The sequence below is a fragment of the Leopardus geoffroyi genome, chromosome B4 (assembly GCF_018350155.1).
Source record: "Leopardus geoffroyi isolate Oge1 chromosome B4, O.geoffroyi_Oge1_pat1.0, whole genome shotgun sequence".
Lineage (NCBI taxonomy): Eukaryota > Metazoa > Chordata > Mammalia > Carnivora > Felidae > Leopardus > Leopardus geoffroyi.
This window is the reverse complement of record NC_059341.1, coordinates 139,231,868-139,248,667: the sequence shown is the minus strand read 5'-3', so window position 1 is coordinate 139,248,667 and position 16,800 is coordinate 139,231,868. Positions and strand designations below refer to the sequence as shown.

At 62.2% G+C, this 16,800-nt stretch overlaps 1 protein-coding gene across 2 annotated transcripts in view; it reads left to right on the top strand.

Moving 5' to 3' along the window:
* CELSR1 (cadherin EGF LAG seven-pass G-type receptor 1) overlaps window positions 1-16,800 on the top strand; it is a 140,388-nt gene that overhangs the window by 105,919 nt on the left and 17,669 nt on the right. For both annotated transcript variants that reach the window (XM_045464452.1, XM_045464451.1), the window contains exons 10-21: window positions 215-400; window positions 1,439-1,552; window positions 2,423-2,597; window positions 3,645-3,786; window positions 5,429-5,549; window positions 7,100-7,283; window positions 7,621-7,722; window positions 8,342-8,436; window positions 9,174-9,383; window positions 10,597-10,780; window positions 12,320-12,463; window positions 16,410-16,614. In XM_045464452.1, the coding sequence (XP_045320408.1) occupies window positions 215-400; window positions 1,439-1,552; window positions 2,423-2,597; window positions 3,645-3,786; window positions 5,429-5,549; window positions 7,100-7,283; window positions 7,621-7,722; window positions 8,342-8,436; window positions 9,174-9,383; window positions 10,597-10,780; window positions 12,320-12,463; window positions 16,410-16,614 (1,862 nt within the window). The remainder of the gene's footprint in view (window positions 1-214; window positions 401-1,438; window positions 1,553-2,422; window positions 2,598-3,644; window positions 3,787-5,428; window positions 5,550-7,099; window positions 7,284-7,620; window positions 7,723-8,341; window positions 8,437-9,173; window positions 9,384-10,596; window positions 10,781-12,319; window positions 12,464-16,409; window positions 16,615-16,800) is intronic.

Here is a 16,800-nt window from a genome sequence, read left to right as displayed (position 1 = left end):
CCTCTGTCCACATTTGACACTTCTTGCCACAGAAAAAGGCATAGGATCTTGAAGAGTGTTACGGGCAACAAGAAATTACACTTGGCCTACTTTTTAGGTTTATCTGTGGCCCAGTGCCCTGTTTGCACGGCTCTGTTATGTAAGTGACTGCAGAGTATTTTCTGTTCTGCTGTCGTCACATCAGTTGGTAGGTCTGGCTCTCCCTGTCCTACAGATCCTGAACAACCACGTCCAATTCGAGGTGTCCCACGGCCCCTCGGACGTGGCATCCATGAGGTTGTCCAGGTCACGCGTGACTGACGGGGAGTGGCACCACCTGTTGATAGAACTGAAGAGCGCCAAGGAAGGCAAAGACATCAAGTACCTGGCGGTCATGACCCTGGATTACGGGATGGACCAGGTGAGTTGGCACCTGTGTGCCCCCTTTGGAACAGGCCCCTTCGTTGGGCCTACGGAGAACCGAGTGACCCCTCCACGTGCCAGGACGTGCCGGAGCCCTGGAGGGTTTTGGGACACACGTTCGGGCCCCCCTGAGTTTGGGTCTCACATCCTGCCTTACGCTGCGGTCACCAGTGTCTGTGCCTCCTCCCCCTGCCAGATGGCCAGCTCCTGGACTCAGGAACTGGACCTCATCCGTCTGTTATCCCATCGTGGTGCCGTCGGCACCGGCAGCAGCGGTCTCTTTCAGCAGAGCTGACCAGAGTGACGACTGTGGCTTGGTGCTGTGCCTCTGGGGCACACAGATAAATGACACACGGGTCCTCGCCCTCAGGGTGGGTGGCGTGTGAAGGTGGGTGAGCAGATGAGCCCGGGTGAGCAGAGGGGGCAAGTGATGGGCCAGTGGCGTTCAGAGCACGCTTGGTGAACCGCACTGGGTTTCTACTGGTGGCGGCTGGTAACGAGAGGCCCTTTTTCTGGGACGTCCGCCCCCTTCAGGGGCTGCTTGTGAGTTTTGTGCCCTCGAGGTCTAGGCGCATCTCCCACCTGGTTCTGAGGATAAACAGCTGTTCTGTTCCACGTGCAGCCTTGCAGGGCCTGAGGGTCCGGCAGCGACGTTCTTAGATGCCTGCCGTCCTGCTCGTACTTTCCATTCGCTGCCGTCTTCTAGTTCACCAGCATTTTCCTGCAGTGGCTCATCAGCGGTGCCCCTTGTGGAGGTGGGAGGGTTGCCCCTGTCCCCCCGGCCGGCCATCTTGGCTGGGCCGGGCGGGGAGGACGTGTATCCTGGGACCCGGTCCCCACTCCTGCCTGTCACACACAGACGGCTGCGTTCTCTCCTGAGAAGGCCGAGCCCGGCTCGCCCCTCCGTTTGGAGGCCCACGTGTCCTCGGGCTGTGGGGAGCTTGCCCAAGTGACCGCGTCGTCAGCCTCTGGGCATGTTCTTCCCAGACGATGTTTCCGGAATGTGGATGTAGCCCCCCCCCCTCTCCCGCCACAGGACACGGTGCAGATCGGGAACCAGCTTCCGGGGTTGAAGATGAGAAGCATCGTCGTGGGCGGCGTGTCCGAGGATAAGGTCTCCGTGCACCGCGGTTTCCGGGGCTGCATACAGGTATGGCAGAGCCGTGGCGCCCGCCCCGCCGTGGGCGGCTTGGGGCCCTTGGTCCGCCTGCTGCCTTTCAGTGAATGAGTCATTCGTCTGATAGCCGACCCAAGCTTAACAGTCCCGCTTCCAGCTTAGACCCGTCCTCCCTGTGGTCCCCTCCGGCCCTCCCCCCGCATCCCCATCACCGCATCACCGTCCACCACTGCAGCTTTGCCTTCACGTCCTGTGTGGCACGTGCCCCTCGCTGCCTCCCCCGGGCCCCCCCCCACGCCCACCTGAACCTGCTCATCCCCCGGAGCAGGTGTCCTAGCAGCAGCCGGAGTGACCTGTCAATCGAGTAGCTCCGCTCGCGTGCCCCTGGCCTCCCGCTGCAGGAAATGAACTCCCGACCTGCCTCCCCTTCACGGCCCCCACCCTCCTCGGTGACCGGGCAGTGCCATCTCTGAGCGCCAACCCCCTGCCCCCCCAAAGCGCTGTCCCGCAGCGTGGAACTCGCCGTGTGCGTCCCCACCGCGGTGATGTGCGGGCCGCCCCGCTACCCGGATGCCCCCGGCTCCCACGAGACACCACCTTCGTCGGCGGCCGCGCTCTCCCGCCACCCGCATTCACTTTTCCTTCCGGACACCAGCCACGGAACTGTCGGAACGCGGACTCGCTCTGACTCCGTTTCCGGGCGGCTGGTCTACCCACCTGGCGCTCACGCCTGCCGTGGTTCCACCTCCCTGCCCCCCACGCAGGTCCCAGCTCTGTGCATACGTGAAGGGTTGCTTTTTGATGACCAAGAGAACTTGGGGCCCTCTTAACCCCTGGTTACTTTGGGGGGTTCCCCCCACCCCAAGACACGGGGCTGAATCCGGCTGCCCCTCTTTAACTCAGGGGGTGAGAATGGGCGAGACGTCCACCAACATCGCCACGCTCAACATGAACGACGCCCTCAAGGTCAGGGTGAAGGACGGCTGTGACGTGGAGGACCCCTGCTCCTCCAGCCCCTGTCCCCCGCACAGCCGCTGCCGCGACGCCTGGGACGCCTACTCCTGCATCTGTGATAAAGGTGGGAGCCCCGCCCACACCCCCCAGCACCCTGCAGCCCCTGAGCAGAGGGCCGTGCTTTGGCCTCGAAAACCCACGGAGGAGAGCGGCCTCGGAGCAGCCCCCGACCCGTGCGGGTCTGCGGAGGGCGGAGCCTTGTCACTAAGGAGTGCGCCCTCGCTCTCTTTGTTTATATTTACTTATTATTGTATTCGCTTTAAATGTTTCTCTCTGAGAGAGAGAGAGAGGGAGACTGTGAGTAGGGGCAGAGGGAGAGGGAGACACAGAATCCAAAGCAGGCTCGGGCTCCGAGCTGTCAGCACGGAGCCCGACGCAGGACTTGAACCCACAAATCGTGAGATTGTGACCTGAGCCCAAGTCGGATGGTCAACCGACTGAGCCTCCAGGCACCCCTCTTTTAATTTTTTTCTTTTGAGAGAGAGAGAGAGAGAGAGTAGGAGAAGGGGCGGAGAGAGAGAGAGGGAGAGAATCTCAAGCAGGGTCTACACTGTCAGCACAGAGCCTGATACAGGGCTTGAACTCACGAACCATGAGATAGTGACGTGAGCCGAAGTCAGACACTTAACTGACCGAGCCTTCCAAGCGCCCCTGGGCCTTCTCTTCTTAAACTTTGTTCCCATGTCTGGTCCTCACCTGAGGCACAGGGGACACTCCAGGCTTTATCCTCAGGGCACAGGATGAGGGGAGGGAAAGAATTCGGGAACAACCCACACTGTAGATTATACTCTCAGCCTGAACGTTGAGGTGCTGCCATCCTGCTCCGCTGGTACCCGTCCCCCATGTGTCCTGGGGAGGCCGGGCCTCCTGCCCTCCTGGGGGGGCCCCTTTCTCTGCCTTTCCAAGTCTGACCCACCGAACGTTTGTGCTTCCCGTGACTCCCCCATTTCCCTCGGGGGCATAGTCCGGAGAGTTGGGGGAGCCACGATGGATCGCTTGAGACGTCTTCCCCTGCAGGCTGGGGCTCCAGAGGGCGGGCCCGTGATGCCTCGGGCAGATTCTGGCGGGGGGGGGGGGGGGGGCGGGGGGTAATGCTGGCCTGTCCCCGCAGGGTACTTTGGAAGGAAGTGCGTGGACGTGTGCCACCTGAATCCCTGCGAGCACGTGTCGGCCTGCGTGCACAGCCCCAGCTCCCCGCGGGGCTACGTGTGCGAGTGTGGATCCAGCCACTACGGGCAGTACTGCGAGAACAAGTAAGACCCGCCTGTCGCGTCCAGCGGCTCCTTCTCGTGACGCCCCTCCTCCTCTCTGTCACTTAGCACAAAGATACGTAGGATTCCAGATAACACAGACATGGTCGTTTGTTTGTTTGTTTTTCAAATGGGGCCAGAAACGAGTAAGAGTTGAACTGGCACCTGGGACGAACCGCGTTTGAGCACGCTCCCACTGCGGGGACGTACAGCGTGACTCACGTGTGTAGAGCCCAGCCGTGCACAAAGCAGGCGGGCACTGGGGTGCGGGGGGCCAGCCCTGCAAGCCGGGAACAGAGCGTGGCTTTTTGGAGGCCACGGAAGCCTGGAAGAAGCGTGGCAGGATCGAGCGTGGGTCTCAGAGGGCCCCGGCCGCCGCGTGGAGCGGGATGGGAGCAGGTGAACGCCGGAGGCAGGGAGGCAGGGAGGCCGGGAGGCTGATCGTGTCCCCGAGGGCTGGCATTGCAGGGGGAGAGGGCGGCAGAGGCGGGAGGGGGAAGGTGCCCCGCAGCTCTGGGGTCCCCAGACTGTGAGTGCAGATCCGTGAGCACCTGACTGGAGCCCCCGGCTCGGCAGTTCTGGCGTGGTTATTTTTATGCCCCTGCTGTGTACACAGTCAGTACTCAGTAATTGCTTGCCAGGCGAGTGAGGGAGTATGAGAGGTTCACTGCCGGCTGGGCGGGTGGGTGGACGGAATGCCATTAGCCGAGACGGTGAACACGGGGCGGAACCCGAAGGACGTTTGGTTGGGGAGGTGCGTCCCACAGGTAGGGGGTCTGCAGATGATGCTCCGGTGTGTGGTCAGGGTGGGAGCGGAGGTAGGGTGACAGTGACAGGCAGCGGCCAGAGCCCGGGAGGGGTGAGCGTGGCCTCGTGACCTTCGACGCCACACGTCTCCGGGCCTGCTGGGCTCCCAGGGCACGACTGGGCCTGTGTCGTGATTCTGAACCCACCACTGGCTCCAGCCCATGGCTGCACGGAGCCGACCACGGTCCAGGTCACATCCGCGGAAAGGCAGCTCCGAGCGTCTCCGGGGACGTGGCCAGTGTTTGACTCAGGGCACCCGGGAAGGCGTGGATGCCCCGGAATCCCTTACTCAGGATCTGCCTGCCGAGGACCTTTTGCCCATAGGCGCCCCCCGCCCCCGGGTCCTGTGGAAAGGTTGCCCAGGGCAGTCAGGCTCGGTCTGCTCTGTTGGGGCTGGGGTTGAGAAAGTCTGGCCCGGCAGTGGGGTCACTTGTCACTGAGCCCCCCCCCCCCGTGAGCCAGGCGTCCTGGGGTGGACACCGATGGGTGCCGTCCCCACGGCTTGGAATGTGGCGAGGTCACGCTGATGGGACGTAAGCCCAGTTTGGGGTGCTCGCCTGTTCTTCCGGGTAGAAGAAAAAATAGCGAGCAAACAAATCATTTTAGAAATAAGCTTTGCAGGTAGAAGCCCTCCGGACATGGGGCCCCTGGAGGCTGGGATCCTGAGGGGTCACGGGAGAGTGAGGTTGGGGGCGAGCAGGGGGGATACGGAGGCCACTGCAGGGGGAGGGAGGGGCCCAGAAGCAGGGTAGCTCAGCCTCCCGGCCTGCGACAGTCTTCCTCTGGCTCCAGGAAGGGTTTTGCACACCTTCCCTCTGCTGGCCTGTTTTCCCAACAGGATCGACCTTCCGTGCCCCAAAGGCTGGTGGGGGAACCCCGTGTGTGGACCTTGCCACTGTGCCGTCGGCAAGGGCTTCGATCCCGACTGCAACAAGACCAACGGACAGTGTCAGTGCAAGGTGAGGCCCGGCCCGCGGGCGGATGGAAGCCACGTCCCCACCGCCACCTTGGGGAGCCAGCCCCGCGGGATGGGCGAGTGCAGGGACGCGTCTGTTTGGACATAGATACACACACCCATGGCGTGCACACAAACACACCTCGACATGGACATATATGCACATGCACACACACATATGTACCTGTGCATGTGCACACACATCCACCTAGACATACACACACGTGTGCTCAAGCCCTAAGCCCCGGGAAATCGCGACTCACTGATGTCCCCAGTACACCTGGGCTGGTCTTTATCCCTGCGCTGGTTTGGCCCGTGGGAGCCCGAGTCCTTGGCCCCACGCCCCGCTGGTAACCGGAAACAGTCTCTGAGAGCCTGGCTGCCATTCTCCTACTTTCCTGGTCTTTTATCAAATTTCCTGTCCGTGATGGCTGTAAGTTTTAATCTATGAAAAGCTTTGGGGCGCCTGGGGGGCTCAGTTGGTTAAGCGGCCGACTTCGGCTCAGGTCATGATCTCGCAGTCCATGAGTTCGAGCCCCGCGTCGGGCTCTGTGCTGACGGCTCAGAGCCTGGAGCCTGCTTCCGATTCTGTGTCTCCCTCTCTCTCTGACCCTCCCCCGTTCATGCTCTGTCTCTCTGTCTCAAAAATAAATAAATGTCTAAAAATATTTTTTGAACTATGAAAAGCCTTGCCTGCACCCCACCTGGGGTGTCTGTCATTCTCCTGCACGGTGCAGTCACCTCGTGGTGCCGGTCTGCCACAGTGCTCTCAGGACAGCCCGTGGGAGACCGCCCCCCCGCCCCCCGGGTGTCCTGGAAAATGCCACGCACCTTCAGAATCGTGTCTACGCTGCTATGTTGAGCCGCTGGTCACTCGAAACCCAGAGGAGAGATCTGCCCCCCTTGATGAAGGTCGCAACTGCCAGGGCGTAGGGTTGTGCCCACCCAGGGAGGGAAATGGCCGTCACGGGTACTCTTGGCCGTTTAACACCAGTAACGTCCCCCGTGCACCATGGTGCTTCCAAAAACCGAACGCTGTCTCCTGAAACACTTACATCTGTTCCAGCCGGAGCAGGTCAGGACCAGGCCAACCTCATGGAGCCAGACTGGGTGGGTCATCTGTGGGAGGAAGGAGGGGAGGGTATTTGGGAAAAATGTGCCTGGGATTTGTTCTCATCAGAAATTACAGAAAATGCACAACAGTATCTAAAAGGTGACGGTGACTCAGGTGGCTTCTGGTTTCTCTCGGTTAAAAAAGACGTGGCAAGGGCCATCCTTGTCCTTCCATCTCCATTTGAATCCAGTATTTTCTAGGACAGATAGGCAGGCTTCCCACAAGTCTTTGCTAAGAAGTTAGAAGGGTGCTTTCCTGGAGACTGCACCTGCCCGTCCGCCATGGCGGGCGCCCAGGAAGCCCCCGGCGGGGGGATGTGGGTGGAGGGCAGCAGAGAGAGGCCCAGGAGCCGCGCTGTAACATTGACGCGCTCCGGAAGAATCGAGGTGTAGAGCCCCGCCCGTGTGTGGAGTCCCACGCACGGCTTCTGGCTTTCGCAGGAGAATTACTACAGGCCCCCGGACCAGGATGCCTGCCTGCCGTGCGACTGCTTCCCGCACGGCTCCCACAGCCGCGCCTGCGACATGGACACTGGGCAGTGCGTCTGCAAGTCGGGCGTCATCGGCCGTCAGTGCAACCGCTGTGACAACCCTTTCGCCGAGGTCACCATGCTCGGCTGTGAAGGTCCGAGCTGCCCCTTGAACCCCTCAGGCCACGTCGCAGGGACAGGCTGCTGGGCGTGTGTGTGCGTGCGTCCACGTGTGCACAGTAGACTCCCGGGGCTTGGGGAGGGTCGGCAGCCTCCCGGCCTGCCTGTGTCCACAGGAGCTTCTAGTGACCTGGCCCTCGCGGAGGGCATGGGTCAGAGCCAGGGCCCCGCCCTCCCGCGTTGTCACGCTGATGAGGGAAAGTGCAGGGGTCCGGTTCTCGACACGGGTGCAGCATGTGGGGCGCTGTGCACCCTCTCGGCCACGGCCATGGCCACGCCCGGCTGAGTGGCCTTCTTTCCCCCGTCCTCCAGTGATCTACAATGGGTGTCCCAGAGCATTCGAGGCCGGCATCTGGTGGCCGCAGACCAAGTTCGGGCAGCCGGCCGCGGTGCAGTGCCCCAAGGGATCCACGGGTAAGTACCTTGGCCTGTGGCATCCATTCCAGGCGGGAAATTGGTCGAGGCACGTGGCTTACGGGAGACTTGGCCGACGCATGGGAACTCACGGGACGTTCTGCGTTGACGAAATTTTGTTCCCTTAACTGTCGGTGGCGAAAGCTAGAAAGGCCGTAACGCAGACACGAAGGGCATAGTGGCCGGGATCGGGCAGGCTGCGTCACTGTTCCCAGCGCTGGGTTCTCTGTCATATGGGGGTGGGAGCGGCGTCCGCGCCCCGAGGGGGGTCGGGAGGTCCAGTGAGACCACGCATCAGAGTCGGATTCGCAGCAGGCGTGCAGACAGACAGACGGACGCTCGTCATTTGGCAAACGACGGAGCCGATTTCTCTTTTCGTGGACTTGCTCACATGTTTGCTCCTAATCGCTGGGCGGCCCACGTGGCCCCTGGCATGAGGGGAGAGAGGTTGGGAGGGCCTCTGGCCGTGGCACCTGCCTGGCCCCGGCCCCACCCAGGGCTGTGCTCACTCCTGGAGTTCACGTCCCCGCCGAACAGACAGGATTTGCGCGCATTCAGGTAAACGAGCGTAATTAACAATTGGAATTTCAGGGTTTCCTCTCTGTTCCCTGCTCCCCAGGGAATGCAGTCCGGCACTGCAGTGGGGAGAAGGGCTGGCTGCCCCCGGACCTCTTCAACTGCACCACCGTCTCCTTCGTGGAGCTCAAAGCCATGGTAGGCCGGGCCTCGGGGGGGGGGTGGGGGGGTGCACGCAGCGGGGTCAGGAGAGGGGGCAGGTGCGAGGCCTCCGCATCGCCCCAGCCAGGGGCTGGGCATGGCTTGGGCGCATGAGCGCCCACGTCTGTTCTGGGCACCCACAGCCGGGCGTGGCTGCTCCTCCCGTCGGGGCCAGCCCCACGCCTAGATCTGGAAATGCGGAGTCCCCACATTCCGGTCCCCTGCCACCGATCTCGCCCGTTTGTCCCCGCGTCTCGCTCTTTGTTCTTCCCTTGGTGGTCTCTTTCCAGCGCCTTTTGGCCTGACAGCCCCTCCTTTCTGGTTCCATAGTTAACGACCAAAGCCCGTTTTGGGATTTTGGACTTTTTTTTATAAATTTTTTTTTTTTCAACGTTTTTATTTATTTTTGGGACAGAGAGAGACAGAGCATGAATGGGGGAGGGGCAGAGAGAGAGGGAGACACAGAATCGGAAACAGGCTCCAGGCTCCGAGCCATCAGCCCAGAGCCTGACGCGGGGCTCGAACTCCCGGACCGCGAGATCGTGACCTGGCTGAAGTCGGACGCTTAACCGACTGCGCCACCCAGGCGCCCCAAGGGATTTTGGACTTTTAAAGTCCTCGTCTGACGAGGAAACTTTTACGGGAAGGGAACAGATTTCTGAGTGACAGGAAGGAGCAAAGCAGCCATGGCAGCTGTGCGGACGTCTCGGGTGCCCCCCCCCCCCCGTTTCCAGAATGAGAAGCTGAGTCGTAACGAGACGCACATGGACGGCGAGCGGTCCCTGTGGCTGGCCAGGGCGCTCCGGAACGCCACACAGCACACGGGCGCGCTCTTCGGCAACGACGTGCGGACGGCCTACCAGCTGCTGGGCCGCGTGCTGCTGCACGAGAGCGGCCAGCAGGGCTTCGAGCTGGCGGCCACGCGGGACGCCCACTTCCACGAGGTGAGGCCGTGGAGCAGGGAGCCCTCGGGGAGGCCCCGCAGGCCGAGGACGCGCCTGGGCCCAGGCGTCCTGCGGGGTTGGCGGGCGACCGGGGTCTGCCCTCAGCCGTTCAGGGTCGCCGCACCCAGCATCCCCAGGGCAAAACTTCACTTTCCGCGCCGGAGCCGGCACGGGGGCCCGTGAGACCGATGGCGGGTGTCAGGGGCATTTTGGCGAGGGCACGGGCGGGTCACGGTCTTGGTGGTGGGGACCGGTCACGGCCGCCGACCACTGACCACTCAGTACCCGCGTTCCGTGTGGTGTAGTGACTCGGCCCCTCACGCCCGCATCCCGTGACGTAGCACGGTTACTGCCGCGTTTTACAAGTAAGGAAACCGAGGCAGAGAGCGCCAAGGGCACGTAGCCTGTAAGGGGGCTCCAGAGTCTGTGCTCCCACCTCGAGGGCCTGCTTTCCAAGGACACAATGTCTCCTACGAAGCACGTCCTGTTTTCTGTTTGAGTAACTGGCCCCTAAGTAACGTTTGCTTAGAGCGGTGGGTGAGGAGACGCTCATTCGTCCCGACGTTTGTAAAGTGCCGGGCGGTGAGCAGTGTCACCCGTGCTTCCTCTGGACTCCTCTCCGGACCTCCCCATCCTACAGAGCCCCCGGGGATCCTCTCATCCTCACGGAGCCCCCAGGGAACCTCTCCATCCGTAGCAAGGCAGGGCCCCCTTGATTGCATTTCAATCCGAACCCCAGTTTGGGCCAATGGAATTTGTTCTTATTTCTGAGTCTTTGCAAAAAGAAGTTCCCCTCCTGGTTTTCATCCCGGAGCCCCTATGGACAGCCCGGGTCACCTAAACCCTGAGACGTCGGGGTGGGGGGTCAGGAGTGTCACCACAGGGTAACCCGCTCTGTGTCCTTGGGCCGCATCGCTACGTGGTCAGCAGAGGGGGCGGCGGAGGGGGTGGAGTTCTGATGCAACCGAGGGCCCTCCACGTGCCTTGTCCCCTTGGCGTCGTGGGAGGGACGTGGGGACGCCCTCAGCAGGCTTCTCCGTGACACGTGGCTCCTGCCTCTGACACGGAAAACAGGGAGGACGTCTCCCCATCCCTGAGCCTGGGCCGGCCTGGTCTGGGCGAGCTAGAGGCCTTCCCGAGCCGGCGGGCTCCCGGCCGCGCCCGTTCGGCCCCGCTCACCGCCTCAGCGCCCCCTGTGTGTCTGTCTGAGCAGGACGTGGTCCGCACGGGCAGTGCCCTCCTGGCCCCGGACACCCAGGCCGCGTGGGAGCAGATCCAGCGGGGCGAGGCGGGCGCCGTGCAGCTGCTGAAGCGCTTCGAGGCCTACTTCGGGAACGTGGCGCGAAACGTGCGCAGGACCTACCTGAGGCCCTTCGTCGTCGTCACCGCCAACATGAGTAAGGGCGCCGGCCGCCTGGGTGCGCGCTGTGCTCCGGGCGTGGCCCCTGCTGGGCCGTCTTTAGGGAAGGGTCACCAGCTGTGTTTCCTCGTCCGCAGAGAGACAGGACCCCCCTCGTCCCGGTGTGTGAAGCGGGGAGACGCGCATGTCACTCTCGCGCCCAGAGAATCGGGGGCAGCTGAGGTGAAACGCTGCAGGCTGGACCGTGGGGGTCCTTCCAGAACTTGGCTCTGAGGCTGTCTAGGGAAGCGGGTGTGGGGTCTGCCTGCAGGCCCAGCCCTCCGGGCTCACGCCGGGGGGCGCGGACCCAGGGAAGGACAAGAGGCAGGCTGGCCAGGCACCTGGCGATGGGGGAGCATCTGTCTGCCCTTCCCGAGTCGGGGGCTGAAGGTCAACAGAGCAAATACCTCACGAACTGAGTCACCCCAGCGCCCAGGACGGGCCATTCTGAGGTCCAAGGGTTTAAATGGTTCCTTCATGGGGAGCAAGGCCCCCTCCACACCCACCCAGACAGAGCTGGCAAGCCCCTGGGCGGGGGCCACCTCCCTACAGGCGGGGGGCCCTCGTCTCCTCTTGCAAATGTTTATTAGCACCCAGGTGGGGGGCACCGGGGCAGCCCTGGGGATTGCTTTATGTATATCCGTCACCAGAAGGGCCTGACTGAGCCTTAACCCAGAAGTGGCGTCCCCGCCGTGAACCCTGGGGCTGACTGGGGAGGGGCCCTCGCACCCTCACCAGATGTTCGTGGGGTCTGACCCTTCCTGAGCCCCCGACTCGGCCCGCCCTGTGCTGGGGTGGAGGCGGGCTCGGGACCCCGGCGCCACTGGGGGCACGGAAGAAGGGTGAATGTGCTGGGCGTTCTTGTGTCCGCCCTGGAGGAGGGGCAGGAGTGGACTCGGGGCGGGAGCCCAGCCCTTGCTTGTGTGGGTGGCTGGCGATCCCCCCTTCATACCGGGGGGTGTTGAACCAGACAGACGGCTCAGTGGGCTGATTTTGGGGGGCGCCCCGGGGCACCCGGGGTAGCTGTGGCCTGTTGGCCACCAGGGCCCTCACCGCAGAGGAGACCAGCACCAACAGAGAGGCGCCCCAACAGCCTCAGTCTTGACAGTGTCCGAGAGCAAACAGGAGTCCGTAGCCCTGGGGTCCTGTCTCTGCCAGACGGGGAGACAGTTCTGGTTTCTCTTGCCTCCGCGGCAATCTGTCCGCGTAACCTGCAAGGCACGGTAGCTGCAGGGGTGACACATCATGGCGGGGGGGGCAGGAGGTGACTCTGCTCAGGTCCCCCCACTTCTGCACCACGCTGCACCCGAGACCCCAGCCAGACGGTCCCCAGCACCCCGTGATTTCTGACTTCACGTGCGGCCCTCGCGCTCTGTAACTCTTGGCGGGTTTAAAGAACGCGGAAAACTACAAGTAGATTCTGTCTGAAAGATGAGCGGTCGGGGCCGCGGCTCCGCGGTTTGGAAAGGGTGACGGTCGAGGGAGCTGTCGGTGGCGGGAGTGGGGGATGGATGACAAGGGAGTCCTGTCCCCACAGTTCTTGCCGTGGACATCTTCGACACGTTCAACTTCACGGGAGCCAGGGTGCCGCGGTTCGAGGACGTTCGTGACGAGTTCCCGAAGGAGTTAGAGTCCTCTGTGTTCTTCTCGGCCGACTTCTTCAGACCCCCCGACAGGAAAGGTAGAGCCCCTCAGACACCGCGGCTGCCCTTGGAGGGTCCCCCTTGCGGGAGTGGGGGGGCTCCTCCCAAGGTCCTGCGACAGCGAGCAAGACGGTTCTCGGTAGCAAAGCGTGTTGTGTGGGTTTGCGGCACAGGCCTACCCTGAGTCGGGGAGCCAGGCGCGGGGCGGTGGCTGGTGTCAGACCCCAGTGGCCACAGTGGGTCATTTCTTTTTTTTTTTAATTCTTTTTAATGTTTATTTAGTTTTGAGAGAGAGCACAAGCAGGGGAGGGGCAGAGAGAGGGAGACACAGAATCGGAAGCAGGTTCCAGGCTCCGAGCTGTCGGCACAGAGCCCGACACGGGGCTCAAACCCACGGACCGTGAGATCATGACCTGAGCCGAGGTCGGATGCTCAACCGACTGAGCCACCCAGGCGCCCCCATGGTGGGTCATTTCTTACAGATACTTGGCTCGTTCGTGACGGGATACACGAGAGAGTGCTTAGGTTGTGTGTGAGCTGTTCTACCCCGACGCACAGGGAAAAGCTGTTGGTAAAATCTTAGAATCCACCCGCCCCCCAAAAAGCAAGCCAATTCCTCAGTCCTGGCTTCGGGTTATTTACCAAAGGGCTTAAACATTTGGAATTTTCTTAAAGTATTTTTCACCGATGCACTCCAGATACGTCTCAAAATATAGGGGACTTGTGACATTCTGTAACGGCGAATTTAAAATCTGGAATGTCTTTGGTAAATTAGTTTTGTCAGTTCTGTGGTATTATTATTCAAGTGCCAAATTTTTTTTTATTATTGACTTTTTTTTAAACGTGTATTTTTGAGAGACAGAGACAGACAGAGCATGAGCGAGGGAGACACAGAATCGGAAGCGGGCTCCAGGCTCTGAGCTGTCAGCACAGAGCCTGACGCGGGGCTCAAACCCATAAACTGTGAGACCATGCCCTGAGCCGAAGTCGGATGCTTAACCGCCTGAGCCACCCAGGCCTTCTGATGTAGGGTCCACCTTGACACTGACCCCACCTTTCAAATAATTTGGGACCCATTTGGGTTTCTAGCTCTCAGCAGTTTGTCCACAGCTGCCCTCGGAAGGGACGTGTACGTGTACCTGTGCACGTGGCATCTTCCCTTGCCCTAAAAAAGCAGGCTCTTTCTCTGACATTGTCGGTGTTTCTGCTTCTGGACTGACCCCTGGGTCATCCTCTCTCTGGGAGCCTGTGGCATCAGGAGTGGACACGCCTAATTGGCTTTAGAAGGTCCCGTGAGAGAAGCTTCTGGCTCCTGCTGCCCTCCTGTCCTTGGGACAGCCGCCGACTGATGCTCAGGTCCCCTCGGCCCCGCACGTGGTGTCTTATTCAACTCGTCGGTTAGCTACACCACCAGCCCGTAGTAAACTCCGCCAATTCTGCTGATGACAAGACTCAGCCCCTGGCTCCTGTGACCTCCCTTGCCCTCCAGTTTCTGCAAACACCTGGCTCACCACGTGGCAGAGAAAAGTATCCTAAGCTCCCGTAGCCAAAAATGAGGGCGGGTCTCCCGGGGGGAGAGCTTACAGGAGGTGGAGGGGGTGCAGCCCAGCCCCCCAGCCCCTTGGTGTCCCACTGTCTGCTTCTGTCCTTCCTGGAAGACCGTCTTCCTCACCTACAGGACGATGACTTAGATGGAGCCCTAGGGTTTGGCTCCGAGGCCTGGCCTCTGCCCACCTTTCCCCCGCCGCCTCGGCCTTGCCAGCCTGACTCAGACACTGACCTTCCCACCTTGGCCCCAATCTTTCTTTGCCTTGACTGCCCCCTAGGCGGGCTTTTGTCCCGCCTCTTGTCCCCATGCCATGACCCACCCTTGGCCCAGATGCCTTGCCCAAGGGGAGCCTCTGGGACCCACCTGTTAGCCGGCTGGTCAGTTAGAGATGCAGAGAGCCAGTCAAGTCGTAGGAGAATCTGAGGCTTTGGAGCCAGCCAGTCACGGAGGCCCAGAGCAGACACTGGGAAAGGGCGGGACGCTCCCAGGAGGCCACCGTGACCCGGGACGCTGTCCAGTGCACCCGGCGGCCTCTAGTGTGATGCAATGCTCCCCAGAGGCAACGGCCCTGCTGGAGGAGGAGGACAGAGCCCTGGCGAGCCTCTGCTGGCAGCCGGACCGTCTCCTGCTTCCAGAAGCAACTAGAAGAGAGGCGGCAGGCAGGACCAGGGGGAACTGAGTCAGCATGTTTATTTGGTGCTCGCTCCATGGGGTCGTCCAGGAGTGAAGTCCTCGTGAATGTTCTTGCTGTGTGAAGATAGTCACATCCGTCCAGGTCAAGTCTGAGCCCGGGGGGGGGCATCCGGCTCTCAGGTGGAGGCCCTGGGCAGGGTCACCCAGCCTGGGGGAGCGCCTGGCCCTCTCGCTCAGAGAACCCCACAGCCGGCACTGCCCTCCCCCCCACCCAGAGGAGGAGCTGGGGGCGGCTCAGGTGGGTGACCAGTGTGCCACAGCAGGCAGAGTGGGTGGTAAGGCCCTGCAGCTGGCCCGGTGAGGAGGCTCGGCCTCCTGTGCTGACCTTCCGGAAAGCACTCAGTGCCCACCTCGGAAAACAGGGACCTTCGAGACACTGGGAACCTCCTGCCCTGCCCGACCCCAAAGCCAGTGTCACTGAGCAACCTGAATGGGACTAAACAGTGCTGCGAACCAGTCAGTGACCCTGGGCGGGGTCAGGAGGTTGAAGGTGCCCTCTCAGAGGGCCAGACATCGGTTGATCAGATGGCAGTCTGCCGGGATGAGTTAGCTGTTCTGGGCTGGGGTCCCCCTCCAGGGGTGGCAGGGATGAGACCCGCCCCCGCCGCACCTCGCGGCCCCTCCCCAGGCTTGTCTCCCGGGGCTCTGCCCCTCCCAGAACCCCTGCCCTCAGGGCTCGGCCCTCCTGTCTCCCTGGAGCCCGTGCTCAAGACACGCTCAGCGCTGCGCGGTCTGGATGTCTGCAGGGGTGACGTCTGCACCAGATGCTGCCAGGGCCATTTTGTCAGTCGTTGAGAACGTGGGCGAGTGTGGCCAGGTTCACAGAGCATCGGAGGGGAGCGTCCCTCTGCCGGTGGGACGGGCAGGGCCGATAGCCCCTCCTGTGACCCCGTGTGGACACTGGGACTGGGGAAGGTTTGGACCAGGGTCTCTGGCACCCGTGGTTCCATGCCGCAGGCGGTGGCAAGAAATTGTAAGCGTCTATGCCCTCATAATACGTGTGTTGACTTATTGACGTGGTCTGTACCTGACGTCGTGCATCCCTGGAGCACGTATGACCTAAAACATGCCCGTGAGTCACGTGGGATAAAAGTGTGGGACGCAGACCCACACGAACGGCACCCTGTCCCTCCCGCGGGCTTGTGGGGCAGCCCTGGCAGAGACCCCTGCCCCCGGGGGAAGGGATCAGCCGTCAGCATGTGATATTTTGCAATATACGTAAAACGTACCGCCCTAAGCACCCTTGGGTGCAGAGTTCAAGCTGCGTCCTGTCCGTCCGCACTCGTGCAGCTGCCGTCACCCTGAGCCCTGGAACCTTCACCTTGTGTCTCCCCACGAGACACTCAGGCCCCGGCCCCCCGGGGCCCCCCTGGTACTGGCTGTGCATTTCCCGGTGCCCACGGAAGGGGAATCGCGCAGTACTTGGCTTCTCCCTCCGAGCATCGTGTGGTCCGGGCTGGTCCACGTGGTGGCGGCTGGTGGTACTTTATTTCCCCGTGAGGCCGAAGCCTGTGGGTATAGAGCACGTCTGGGACCGAGAGTGTTCCCTGCCTTGGCGCTTCAGGGCACGTGCCCGGAAGTGGGGTGGCGGGTCACGTGGGGCTCCGTGATAAACCTTTTGAGGAGCCACCTGCTGTCTGCCCCTGAAATCTCTGGTTTGCTCGCTCGCGTAGGACGCGGTTTGGGGGGGGGGGGGGGACACAGGCGTCCGGCCCCCATCCTCACGATCTGCTTCGTTGCAGAGGGCCCCACGGTGAGGCCGGCCGGCCGGAAGGCCGCCCCACAGACGGCGCCCCCGGGGCCCGGAACCGAGAGGGAGGCCCCGTTCAGGAGGCGCAAGAGGCACCCCGATGAGCCGGGCCGGTTCGCCGTCGCCCTGGTCATCATCTACCGGACCCTGGGGCAGCTCCTGCCCGAGCACTATGACCCTGACCGCCGCAGCCTCCGGTAAGGCCTTCCTGAGTTGCCACCCGGACGTCTGAGGACGTCACCCCGTGACCCTGGTGAAGGCCGCAGACCGCTACCTGCGGTCTCCCGGGGACAAGGTTCTGGGTCTCCAGGCGGGGCCTTCCCTGGTGTTTCTGCCGGGAGCGCCCCCTCCCCAGCACACACCCCGCTCGTGCCTCGATGGAC